This window comes from Athene cunicularia (assembly GCF_003259725.1).
Source record: "Athene cunicularia isolate RWA chromosome 2 unlocalized genomic scaffold, athCun1 chr2_part1, whole genome shotgun sequence".
Classification (NCBI taxonomy): Eukaryota; Metazoa; Chordata; class Aves; order Strigiformes; family Strigidae; genus Athene; species Athene cunicularia.
Window position 1 is genome coordinate 98,191,514 of NW_020799095.1, and position 13,855 is coordinate 98,205,368.

The following is a 13,855-nucleotide window of genomic DNA, read 5'->3' on the forward strand; positions in this document are numbered from 1 at the left end:
GGCACAGGGAAAAGAGAAAAAAATCTGGGGGAGTGGGATGACAGTCTTGCACATCTATTTAAATTTTAGGCAATGTGAAAAGCATACTTCAAGAATCTAATGCATAAATTTAAATTTTTCTTTTAAGGGCCTCTTAGTGTTACAAGCACAGTTTAAATAAAGTCTCCAAGTTCTTTCATAGAAGCACACAAAGCTCCCTATTTTTCTTCTTATGCATGTCATCTTCTCAGATATATCCAATTCTTCATACACACAAAAAAGTAGACTCCTTAGGAACACTCAACAAAACTGATTTCAGAACTGGAAGAAGCTAGAAAACCTTGAAGAAAATGATTTAGTGTTCCCAGTGCTCCTAACATGTGCGGGGTTTTTTTTAACTTCTGATAAAGACTTTCCATAAAAAGTGCATAGTCACCTTTATGAACAAATCCAGAAGGTGGAAGCTGAGTTAACAGGAGCATGTTGCTCCAATGGTGAAAAAAAGAAGAAGGAAAGTCACAAAACAGGAAAGTCTTCAAAACCATCTTTCATGTATAATTGTAATTAGAGAAAAGCAACTCAATTTCCAAAGTTTCATTCATAGAAGAACAAAAACTTCCATATATGTCATTAATAACAAAGAGAAATTACCTGTCAGGCAGTAAAGAACTACAGGTGTAGTCTCAAATAGCTTTAAAATCCAAGATGCTCATTATATAACACAAAGAGACAAAACTGCTTTTTGAACACCTATTAAAGTGAATAGTGTGACTTTTATAGCAGCCTTGCCTGCAAATCATGCTGTAGCTGGTGCACCCATCACAATGCTGTCGAGTGCTATCCACTTCAAGGAAAGTGAGTATTAGCCCTCTGAAAGTTTACCTTCATCACAATTACGTCTGACACACTGATATGAGACATCAAATATGTGTCAGACATACACTTGATATTTTTGAAGACATTCAATTCCTTAATACGGCAGAAACTGTACCAACATTTAACACTGTGCTTTTGTTTACTGAAATCCAGGTATCCTGTATTATTCCCAAATCCCTGCTGGATTCCAAGTGATCTCACCCTAGTGCAGATCATGATTAGGTTCTTCTGAAGAAACAGACCACAGGTACAACTTCCAGTGTTGTCAACTTTTAAACATAAAATGGTCAAACAAATTTAAGACACTACAGAAGCTTGCAAAACGCATGACTTGAATCAAATAGAGAAGATGCATTATAATTTGGTTACTTTGGATTCTGAGCTAGTTTGAAAATGCCGTTTGTAAGAGAGAGCTGTTCTATGCTTTGAAAATAACAAAGAATGAAATGTCATTGTAGCCTAGAGTATTGATTAGTAAATAAACACCTAGAATACTCGTGAACTCACACATAGCATTGAAACAGTCCACCCAAGTTTTTGTTGAGCATTGTCTTCAGAGCTTTATATTCAATACACATTATCTGCTACCTTCAGTTTCTTTTTTGGTTATGGCATGCTTCAGAAACACCACTAAGAAAGGTTGTCCACTCCTTCCATTCTCAAGGTATACATTACAAACACTATGTACATATTTTTTTCCAAAGACTTCAGGTCAATAAAGTTCTTAAGATGAAAGATGTGTGTGTACTTTTAAGCTTGCAAGGTAGCTTCAAACGAGTTGACTTAGTATTTTACACACTCACAGGGATACAGCACGCAAAGAATAAGGTATTAAAATAATACTCTGCAGTGGAGTAAAAACACATTGATAATAAATGGAATGCTCCCCCTAGTGCTTATGGAATGCTCCCCCTAGTGCTTATACTAGTGAAAAATCCTGCCTGGAACAGTGCCTTGAATGATGTTAAACAGTCAAATGAATGGTCATATATTTAACTCAGAAAACAAATCACAAACATATTACCGGGACCAAAAAGCATCAGCTGTTGAAATCCAGCATTTCAAATTTTGTACCACTCTCCCTACTCCAGTGCTTCTAAGGTTTTGTTTTCTTTTAAACTGTGCTTTTTGTAAAAAAATTCTCTCATATTTTTCCCATCAACTGAAGGCAGGGCCCTGAAGAAGCTCCTACCAGGTAAGAAATGAAGTCCACAGATGTTTCGATAAGTACAATCATGCTTTTTCTCCTGTATTGTACCCAGAAGCTGCCAAGTTAATATTAGCATTCCCGTATCACAATTGCAATGAAGCTCTGGTAAATCTGGTACCTTTGGATACGCTCAACATCACAAATAAGTCAAATATTTAAGATAACCTATGTCTGCAGCTAGCATAATCCACCAGAATATTCATCCTCTTCCTCATCGGCATGAGAGCCCACTGCAGCTGGTCCTCTTGCTTTGTCTTGTGCAGAGTTTGGAGATTTCTTCTTGATTCCACCTCCTGGGACCACCAAGGTAAGACCAAGCTTGGCATACTGACAATAATAAGGCAAGTTTAGTTTCTGTATTATCTCAGAAGTAAAATCTTGTTGAATTACACTGCACAGAATTGACTGAAGCTCACAACAAGCAAGCAGGTAACATTCAGTACAGAAAACAGACTGATGATGCTTTCAGATATTTTTTTCTAGCTTAGAATAAGCCTAACATTGGTTCATTTTTTATATCTCAAACACTTTCAGAATGGGATGAAATCTGTATTGATATTGCTTATTATAATTTGGCCACATCCTACAGCTTCTCTGGTTCAACCTTTACATACAAAACCTCCAATTTTTCAGTATGTAGCGCTGCATATGTTAGCTAGCAATAGCTCATATAAAGTCTCACAAGTGTTTTTCAGTAAGACTAGTACCTTAATTTTTACTATTCAACATAGTAAAAAAGTAAAATCAATCAATACTGTTAGAAAGTCTGGCATGGAAGGATGTCTCCTTTACTTTACACTTTTCCTATCCTTATACTTCCTAGAATTTACAACTTCAATTTAAAAAAAATAAAGGAGGGACACACCACACAACACACAACTATTTTCTTGAAATAAAACTAAAAAAAAAAAACTTTCGCTAATTATTACCTTGCCAAGGAATAAATGTTAAAAAAAAAAATTCATCAATGCCATCCTGCAGGCATCATATTCTGTAATGTTCATGCATACATGTCAGCTATATGGTATTTCTGAGATAAAGCATAAGCAGCAAACTGTTCTGGCCCCTAAGGAATCAAGCAGAAGGGAACTGGTCAACTTGTCAAACACACTCAGCAAATCCATAACAAACTGCTCTTTCACCTAAGCCTTCCCACCATCTGAAAGGAATGATGTGGGAATTTACACTGGCAAGCAACAAAGTAAAAGAACACAAAGTTCACAGGCATGATGATAGAGCAAGTCACAATAAATACGTGGACTCTGCTTATTTTTCTCTACTAGGAAAAAAAAAATCTCTCAACCTCAACAAACAAAGGGGTAAGATTAAAGAAATATCCTTAGGAACTGCCTACTTACATCATTGTCCATGTATTTGAAGAGTGGCAAATTACAGACTTCAGAAACTTGATCCTGATCTTGCTGATCATATCCTTCTAAAAGTTGCTCTAGTGCTGCACAGTCTTCACTTCCATTAAATCCTGGTATACTGAAGGAAATTAAGAGTTCATTTAGGGCTTTTCAGGAATCAGCTTGACACTCAACTAGTCTATCTTTAAATGCTGCTAATTAATAGAAGAGCAAGCAGCTTTTAATAATCTGATGGACTGTTTATTCCACAAAACTGCGTAAGACCACTTTAATTTCTCCAGGTATATAGATCGTCTCCATAAAATTAAAACTTTCAGCTATATTAGTTTGCATGCTGAAAATAAGACCACAATCATAGATAGTCAAGACAAAAATAGAATATTATAATTTTTCAATTTTTCCTGACTAGTGAATAAACTCTTCCTCCATTTTACGTACAGAAAAATTCTGTGACGAGTTTCTACATCTAAAATACAAACTGAAGGCTTGGAAAACATGAACAAGATGTTTAAAGACTGATCTTGAAAAAATCCTTCTAAAAATAAAGCACAAATTCAATTTACACATATGTTCAAGTCATTTCACTAAAAAGACAGTTTAAGTAAAAATATGTTGTTTCAGTATTTTGTTACTGAAGTCAAAAGCTGAAATGAAGAGTTGCTGGGAAAGCCTCTGGAATGCCAGTTAAACACTAATCCAGATTCTGACACCAGAATTTTCACCTGTGTGTAATGAATGCCTTCTTCATTTCAATGTATTCAACTGGACTACTTTCTGCTTCCTAAATTATCTCTCTAGAAAGCTTGCTTTTCTTCTTCCAATGTATGATAAGGGCAAGATCTCCTAGATCAGCTTAACCAGAAACGTAGTAATTCACAAGCTGCAAACTTTTAACAAAAATATTTAAATTAATCTTTCCCTCAATCTAATCACCATACCAGATAGTTTAATTAATTACCCTGGGATGCTGCTATTGTGCATTTTAAGACCACATTCCATACTTCCATCCTCAAACTGTAATAAAAAATGGTAATGACAAGTAGAATTTCAATTTTTTACAGGCCTCCACACATGACATGGCAGAAAGATTCTGAAAAAATCAACATTCAATTAGCAACATCCAGAAATACTGACTTTTAATCCTAAACATCTGTGTATAATAGTGAATCCATCTCTTCCCTTTGAAAAAAAAGATACAACCCAAAGGATATCAGTAAGGCAAGAATCCGAGCCATAACAGTATTCTGTTCAGCTTTTAACGAGGTAAAAAAAATGGGAGGAATCTCTAATTTCCATCTCATTTCACCTGTCACACATAACTACTTCTTTATGACTAACTTTGTATTTCAGGTTCGTTAAGAAAAATCATCATTGTAATTACAGCTAAATCTGTTAAGAGTGAAAAAAATTCCCAGTAGCTTTATACCAGGGAATGTCCTGTAAGTCAACAGCAGTACAGGCCTAAAATTTCTTGTCAGTGTTTCCATTGCTCTGTCATAAGATTAGATCTACATTCGTGAAATAGTTTAAAATTATAGGACATGAAGTAGACTTACCTATAGCTTTCCCTCACACATCTTTCTGCAGCAACATAATCATTTCTGTGAAGATGAACTAAGACTTGAGCAATAGTTTTCTAAACAAAAACAAAAAACCCAACATGATGATTCTTTATAAATTAACAGTAAAATATGAGAAAAATAATGGACTGCTAATATTTAGCATGAAAAAGGTCACTCTGATCAGCAATGATTCTAAGATACTGACACAAGAAAGTCAGAACAATCAAAGTGAAAGAGTTGCATCCTCAGCTGGTATGAAATATATTATCTCCTATAACATTGTAATGAATTGTTGCACCAAGTAACAGCATTTGTAGTTTGTAACTTTTGATAACATATTTGATTTTGATGTTGCTTTTGACAGCTCCTGTAGACAACAGCATCTTATCTTCAGCATTACAGTAGTGAAAAAAAGTAATTAGAGGTTGGGGAAATATGCACTAGCACAAATTCTCATCATTTAGCAAGAAATGTATCCCTGAATCTAGAGGTACATACTGTCAGTCAGATGTCAGTTGTCATTAGTTACCCATGAAAACTTGAAACGCACGATCAGAAATTATCTCTTAGAATTTACCTTATAGCATGTTGGGTAATTTTCAATTTCCTTATAAATACTTTTTTCCTTTTGAAGAGACAGTGCAGCCTCATCTAATCTAAAAATCCAAACAAACAATTAGGATTATCAGTGACAGGAATAAAGCATAATGAACCTGAGGCTAGTTACAAAGTGCTTAACTAATACACTGGCAAGTCTACTAGAACAAAAAGCAACACAACTAAAAATCAGGAACAGGTTTTACTAACAGAGTAGATAAAGAAATATATAGTCAGCAATTCCTTTTGTATACATGCAGGCTAAGAACATCAGAGAAACCTCATTTTTCATAAACACTGTACAAGATGAATGCCTTGTTACGTACCCTCACAGATTTCTGTATGCCATGAGGTTACTATAAGCTATCAGTAAGTCTGATATCCATGAGCTATACATACTAAGTCATAGTAACTCACTTTGAGTTTGAATACTCTTTTAATTATCACATTAAAATTCTAGAAATTAGCAATAGCACATGAGCTATAAAGCAGCAAAACAACCAAGTCTTTCAGATGTTTTGAAGCTATTTTGACTCACTTTCACAGAAAGACACTCAGTTACTTTTTAAATTTCCTTTTCTGATAACCACTCTGCAGTGCAATAGTGTCATGAAAGTAGAATTAGAAACCTAGACAATTTCTTAAAGGAACTACCTGTTTCAGTGAAGCAAGTCTAAGCTTAACAGCAGGTCAAGTTTAGTGCTAGCAGTTAGCAACTAAAATTCCCACTGAGACACCACGATACACTCTTTTTTAAGAAACCCAGAATCAGACTGCTGCAAAGAGATTTCTTCCCTCAGATTAGTCACCTAATTCCTCCATTTCATATTCCACAGCTATAAAAGACTTTCAAGTACTTTCCACATATTAATTCTGGAAGGAAAAAAAAGAAGTTCCTGAAGTAGTTTAAGAATTAATGAAAAATGGTGTATGTGCTTTCTAGCTGTTCAACAAATGTAAAGGAAACAAAGCCTTACCACCCACATTCTCCCATCCCAGAACACAAAGCAGGTGGTTCTTGGATGAACATAGATAGCATATCCCAAAGAAACTGAATTTTAGTTTGAAGTGCATCTCAAAGAAGAATTAACTTAACAGTATATAAACCAAACAACAGCAAGGAAAAAAACAATTAAAATCACTATTAAAGATTCAATTACGTTTTAAAAAGCAAAGGCATAAAGCTATACCTGCGTCCTCTGACTAGAAGTCTTGATGCCTTCCCTAGCATTTCTAACGCTTGCCGTAAACGTTCTTCATTCTAGAGAAGAACAAAAAGAAACTGTGCATTTGCATTTCATTTGCATAGAATTAACATCCATCACTAGAACTTAATCTTAAGTATGTCATCTATAACTTAAAACAACTGTGAATTATTGTATCAGCAGTTCACATACTTAAAATAACATGAAGAGTGTCGGTGCACCCAAGTCCCAGAACCAGCTCCTGTATGGATCTACAGAACAGAGTAACAGGGACACAAACTCACTAATCTGAAAACACATGACAACTGATGATAGAGAAGTATGCCAAAGACAGTAGCAAAAAGGTAAATCTGCTCACGAGATGGGTAAAGCATCAACCAAACTGTTCTTTTGTGCCCTCAAGTATTTCAAACTATTTTAGGCTCCAGGACTTAACGGCAGCCATTTTCCCTACCCTCTGCGCTGCCCAACAAGAGGCAGAAAACTTGACAACATATGAAATTCAGATTCAGTCAAGTCCCAAACTGACAAAAAGGCAAAGCAAACTGACTCCTGACTTTTATAATCTCCCTCTCTACAGCATAAGAAGCCTTCAGCTTTATTCCTTTCACATCGGTGGCTGAGTAAGGAAAAATAATTTAGAACTTAGGCTTTTTCTTAACTTTACAGCTGACCCTAAACACCAATTCATTTACCTTCATATGCTTTCTGGGACTAAAAAGTTCTCTGCTGGTGCAGAAAAAAAAAAAAAAAAAAAAAACACCCACAAAACTGAACAACCCACAAATCCCCCCACTTACTTCAAACACTGATGCTGCTTGCTGATACAGCTGCACAGCCTTCTCTGGGCTCACATTTTCTATTAACCTGTAATAAAAAGAAATAATTTCTCTTCAAATGAAATTAAAGTATTTTTCACCAACAAGCACCAAAAAGACAAGAAAGAAAACCAAAGACATACTCATGCCCTGCATGCATTCCAGCCACCAATACCAGAGACTTACTTTCCAGCCCGTTCCAGTGCAATAGCTGCTGTATCTGGTGTCCCGTTCTCCAGGTACATCATACTGGCTTTCTCGATCAGCTGAACTGCTTCAGGTAGTCTCTGCATCTCCTGCAAAGCAATAGTCAGAGGGACACTGCTGTCAGGAGTTGTGCTTATGTACAATGAAACAAATGTAAATGAAACCAAACTGTAATACCTTATTTATTAAGATTCTAATCTTATTTGCAAACTCGTTAGTGAAAGCTGACCACCAACTGCATAAAACTCACTTGTAAGTACCAAACTTTCACGTAAGGTATGAATTTGTGGTAGTTCAGAGCAGAAGCAGCACCACTCTTACACTACCATCCAACATGAAGCCCTCACCTTTCCTTCTACAAAAGGAAAACCAATTTTTTTTTTCCCCACAACTACCAATGTCACTTCCTAACCTAGTGAGTGTATTGGTGGGGACTATGAGTCAACAGAAGAATACCACTCTAATATGCAGTTCTCTGAGATATATTTCTAAAATGGCCAGTGTACAATATTCTTCACTAAAAAATAGAACTTTTAAATAAAAACTAGTAAATGAAAATACCTTTAGCATCATGCCAGCTTGTTCATAAGCTCTGCAGAGAAAAAAATTACAATTTAGTTAGATATGGTATATTTCATCAGGCTGCATTTATGCAGCAAAAGTTAACATGCATCAGCTATTGCTTCACTGTTAATATTTCATGTTTTGAAAATATTTCAAGTGTTTTAATTAATGAGACAGTGCACGTGTACCATTATCTTCCACAAATGAAGTACTTCAACCACACTCCCCACTAAAAATCTTTTCTCATGATCTGACCCACAGGCAGTATTTGGACTATTTGTCATTATCTGCTTGCTTTGAAGTACTATTTAATAAAAATTACTTTATAAACTCAACAGCGTAGAATTTCAAAAATTACAAAAACATCATCTAAGAAAATATATTTGATATCAAAAGGTATCAAAGAATGTCAAAATCGTCATTTCTTCAGATGGCCATTGCACGTTTTAAGACTTTCCTAGGCCGCACTTCCATTAAACTGATTTTTAAACAGCGAAATCACTTGAACCATACCATTTACTACAGCAAGATCAAAACGATAGTTCATGCCTGTACCGTATGTTAGAAAATTTGTTTCAGATTACTCAGTGCTTCTGTACTTACTTGGCAGCATGGAAGAGACTGGAAGTAACATTGTCAAAGTCAAGGACAAAAGCCACAAAAATATAATACAGGTGTACAACATCTTATACAAGTACTAGTTTCAAAGCAATGAAACCCATAAAGGGAAATTGAACCTGCAACATTTGTAGGCAAGGTGTCACAAATAAATGCTTCTAAGGACAGAATAAATGCAGCATACCAAAGTATAACTGTATGTAAAGTTGTAAAGAGCACATTTATTTAAAATATGTTCCTGGTTACTAAATACTACCAGAAGTTCTGTAATAATGTCAGAGTTACGTTTAGTTTATACTATCCATTTGTAGGTATTTAAAATAAAAATAATAATAACTGAAGTAGTACCTAGACATCTCAGGCACTGGTCAGCATCGTATGAGTCCAGATGTTATTGGAAACAACACAGATTTTCTAATCAAGAGAGTTCTTTAGTTTTTCCACTCCGAGCATATAGAAAGTCTTTTAAAAGACAATTTTGTTAGATTGACAAAATATATTAAAGACACCATCTACCAACCCCCTTTACCAGATCTAAGCAGCAAGTAGTCAGCTTCTTGGGAAATAAAGAACAATAATCAATGAAAAAGATACGCTTTATTGTTTTCATGTGCCTCAGCTTCCCGTAAACAGGCTTCCCTTGCCTGGTCAAACTGCTTGGCATTCTTAAAAGCAACAGCTGCAAGAAATCAAATAAAATTCTTATTTACAGCTTGCCATTTTCCTTTTTTCACCACTTCTGCTCAAGAATTTAGACACCTAAAGAAGCAAACAGATTCTTTAAATGAACAGTTTACCAAGTTCTTCCAAAAAATCGCATGACAGTCCTCCTTGCTTCATTAGTCACTTAGTTATCATTAAAAACATTTACTGTCAACAATACTTCCATACCATCACCGTACCACACACTGTGCATAATGTGTTTAGTTGGATTTTGCAAATAACTCATTCTGTATTTTAATTACAGGACTGTAGGAATGCATGTGTATATAGTTTTAATCATCAAAGGTTATACAAAATCAGTATGGCAGGAATAGAAGTGTACCATCAACAAAGCATACCTGTAATAACTACCTCAACACAACCACTTCAGGGCACAAATACGTAATTCTACTGCCATTATACTGATATGATATTAAAGTAGAATTTAAAATAAATTTTAATATTAACACAAATGATCCAGTTGCTCTCCCACATTTGTGGCTTTTTATTCAGGCTTCAATAAATGAGTAGGAATGCCTAGAGTAAGAAGCCAAAAAACCCATGATAAATTACTAAGAGCAAAAAGGAATCAACTAGTAAGAATTTTGAATTGTGTGACTCTTGCAGTGGGAAAAAAGGAGGAAAGAGATCTTACTATGCCTAAAAAACACCTGGCAGGATCTCTCTTAGTGAGACAGTCTTTGTCAGGACATACTTCACAAAATGGTGAAAAATCAAAATTTCAAAATTTGTTGCTTTGTAGGTAAAGTCATAGGATTTGGGGGTAGACAAGTGAAAGAAGGAAAGCTTTATTTTTATCATACATAGTAATACAAAAAGTAGAAGTTGTAAGCTTGGGAAAAAAAAACCCCACCACACAAACCTGTTTTGACAACTGTTCTAGATCTCCAAGTACAATCTGAATTTTATTTTACAGTGCTATGAAGAGTATGTTTTGTTGTTGTTTCAGCTTACTTGTCCTCACAACAGTTTTACTTACACAGCAAAGTACTGAAAATATGTAAAATGCTATCAGGGATTCAGACTAAAGAATAGTTTGAAACCATACAGTATATGGCCATATTTAAAGCCATACATACCTGCCTTCCCATATTCGGTAGCTGCACTGTCATAATCGGGTTTCCACTTTAAGAATCCAGTTTTTAGACTAAAATGCAAGAAGAAATGCCTATTAACAATTACTAAAGATTTTATGTTTTACCTTCAAACAGGAACATTTAAACTTTGGACTACATCTGAAAAGGAGCAATTACCTATATGTCAATACTATGGTAGCATCACTACTGTAAAAATAAATGCCAGCATTGTTAGGAATTGCACAAAGCACTACAACGATCTCCCATAGTTACATGCCTCACCCTAACATGTTTCTACTGTCCCCAGACAGTCTTCACAAGTCCAGCTCCTCAACAGTGAGAAGTCAACAGAAGAAAAATACTTCTAACTACACAAGCATGATATCTCAAGATTTCTAATACCACAACAGCTGACAATTTCTGTTACACAGTATTAAGTTTCCAGTGTCCCTCTACTGCATTTTTTTTTCTGCTGAGAATTATCACTCTCCATTGCATACACAAATGAAAAAATTCACATACCAACACAAAGTCAAAGCCTCATATGGCATTTATACATGTACAACAGATTATGACACTGAATGGGACCATGAGCACAAACATATATATATATATATAGGGAAAAATATACATTGCAAAATGAGGTGAGTCATCAGGCAATGTTGATTTCAATATTATGACTTCCTCACTTCTAAAACAAATATAAAAATCACCATAACTTTAGAGTGCACTTCCATATTAGTTGTAGGCAGTCACTTGAGACGCAACACATGCTTAATTTGGAAAAACAGTTGTATATAGATACTATGTTGGTTTTGTTGTCTTATTTGGACAAAAATCACAGTACATAACTTTAAAGCAAGCCTTTATATTGTGTTATTTTTATCACAGCCAAAGTCTCAAATGTATCAAGCAGAAATATACAATGCTTCAATCTACACACAATTTGAGATTTAGGTGCCTTTTATTTCAAATGCTTTCCAGCATAAGCTTAAAATTAATTTCGCTGAAAGGCCCTTTTGGTCAAGTAATTTGGATAAAATACTCTGGTACAATTTTCTTTATTCTAAGGTCATCTCTCCTCTACCACAGTTTATACTTTTGATCCATGATTTTCAGATGGCCCATTACTGTTCTTATTAGAATTATAGCATCTTTGGATTAGTCAGCTCTGTTACTATGCTGTAGCCTGCAAAAATGAGATTTATAAGCCGAATGGCTACATTCAGTGTTAAAACACACGTTAAAAGACTATCATATGGAGATGTTAAGCCCTCTAAGGTAAAGGTCAGCACAGGTCTTTGAGACCATCTAAAAGGAACAATCACACATTTCTCATAGGCAGGAAACACACACACACACACACACACCCCCACCCATCTCAGCAAGGTTAAGCTCTTTTATTCACCACAACCCCCATAACTTTTTCTCCCACTATCTTTAGCAGAAGAGCAGAAGTGACTCCCCACACTTTCCAGTTAGGGTGAGAGTAATAAAGGCTACATGGTCCGTAAAGTATCTGCTCAGGCTCCAGTCCTCCAAGCCAGACAGCCTCACCGACACGACTTTTCAGCTGTAGGGCCGCTTTAATTCCCCCCGTTAAGGGGAAGGAGAGTGCCCTTAAGCACCTCCTGTGGCAACTGACCCCCGAAGCAGAAGAGTGGCCGAGCAGCCGTGTCCTCCTATTCCCCCCGCGCCAGCCGCCCCCAGCTCCGCACCTCTCTCCCCTTTCCCCGAGGTCACGTCGCCTGGCACAAGCGGTCCCCCCTCAGTCCCCCGCGGAGGCCACCATCTCCCCACCGCTCCGCGCAAGGCACCACGGGAGCTGTAGTTCCCCCGAGGACTCCACTCCCGGCGCGGGCGACCGCGATAACTACAACTCCCAGCACAGCCTCTTGGCCCAGTTCCGCAACCTGGGACAAAACGAGCCCCACGTGCCATACAACGCTACTCCATCATGGAGTACAGGAGTAAAGGCCTGGGATGGAGGCCTGGGTATTATCAGACTTGCAGGATTAATCCTAAAGATGCAGGCCTGATAGCTGCACCTAACTGCCCACCCTTCTCATGACACTAAAAAATCAAAAGTTCATAAAGAAGGTATTGAGAATGAATTTAGAAAGTTGTGGATTGCTCTAGAAGGAACGGGAAAGTCCCACCAATCTGGGATCTAAAGGCAGTTGTGGTTATTCCAGAAGTGGTTTGAAGTGAAGTCCCATCTGAGAATGGGAGATTTCTTCTTCAGAGGTCATCTTTCAGAGACCTACTAACTGGTGGAAGGAAGAATTTTTTAATTCGACCAGGTTGTCATGTCAGGGCCATGGAATTGTCAGCTTTCAAAAAGATAAAATAAGTAACAAGTGGATTGAATGTTATAGGGGCGTTCCCCACAGGAAGCTCATTACTGCCTTACAATTAAGAGCTAATGTCTACTCCATGGGGGAATTTCTAGCGTGGGTTGAGAGGAAACTCAGTATCTGTCAGCACTGTCAAGCTGAGAGTGAGACTTGCACACATATTATTGGGTATTGCCCAGCAGTTTGGGAAGTCAGGATCAAAATACATAATAACTGCATGATGTACTGGCTGAGGAAGCTCAAAAGGATTGTCTAGTGTTTCATGAGCCACTCCTATGAGTCCACCACCAAAACTAGCTCTACAAGCCTGACATAATATTTATTAAGGGTGGTCAGGCACTGGTCGTGGATATAACCATTAGATATGAAGGCAAATTATCATCACTTGCTAGCGCAGCCACTGAGATGGTGAGGAAATATCAATACCTTAGGGAGCAACTCCAGGAGGTGACATGCCAATGATATAGAGTTCGTCAGATGCCCCAATGGAGCATGTGGGAAGTGGTATGGTGGCAATTTCAGGCTTTTATCTGACCTTAGGCCCTCAAAAACCCAACAGGAAAAGGCGGCTCAATTCTTCCCCAGAAGGGCTTTATTCACAGTTGTAGGTATTGTACATATCTTTGTGAGTCATAAGCAAACTAGTGCATAAAATTAAAATAACTGTAAATAAATTACATTTGTGCGTTGTCA

The 13,855-nt window shown here is 36.8% G+C and overlaps 1 protein-coding gene across 1 annotated transcript; it reads right to left on the reverse strand.

Moving 5' to 3' along the window:
- Positions 1–376: 376 nt before the first annotated feature.
- On the reverse strand, positions 377–11,933 carry NAPG (NSF attachment protein gamma). Its single transcript, XM_026841429.1, has 12 exons — positions 11,905–11,933; positions 10,809–10,897; positions 9,601–9,685; positions 8,992–9,009; positions 8,386–8,416; positions 7,804–7,913; positions 7,600–7,666; positions 6,785–6,855; positions 5,575–5,653; positions 4,992–5,071; positions 3,424–3,553; positions 377–2,392 (listed from the first exon to the last, which is right to left on the reverse strand). The coding sequence occupies exons 1-12, from the start codon at positions 11,931–11,933 to the stop codon at positions 2,243–2,245; spliced, it is 939 nt and encodes a 312-aa protein (XP_026697230.1). The 3' UTR covers positions 377–2,242.
- Between the last annotated feature and the right edge of the window lie 1,922 nt (positions 11,934–13,855).

What these genes read in the sequence shown, in the direction of transcription:
- NAPG (XM_026841429.1), bottom strand. Translation starts at nt 11,933, where the DNA reads ATGGGCCATCTGAAAATCATGGATCAAAA. An exon ending in CTGAAAATCATGGATCAAAA is followed by an intron (nt 10,898 to 11,904) that starts GTATAAACTGTG and finishes AATTGTTAATAG; the next exon opens with GCATTTCTTCTTGCATTTTA. An exon ending in TACCGAATATGGGAAGGCAG is followed by an intron (nt 9,686 to 10,808) that starts GTATGTATGGCT and finishes GATTTCTTGCAG; the next exon opens with CTGTTGCTTTTAAGAATGCC.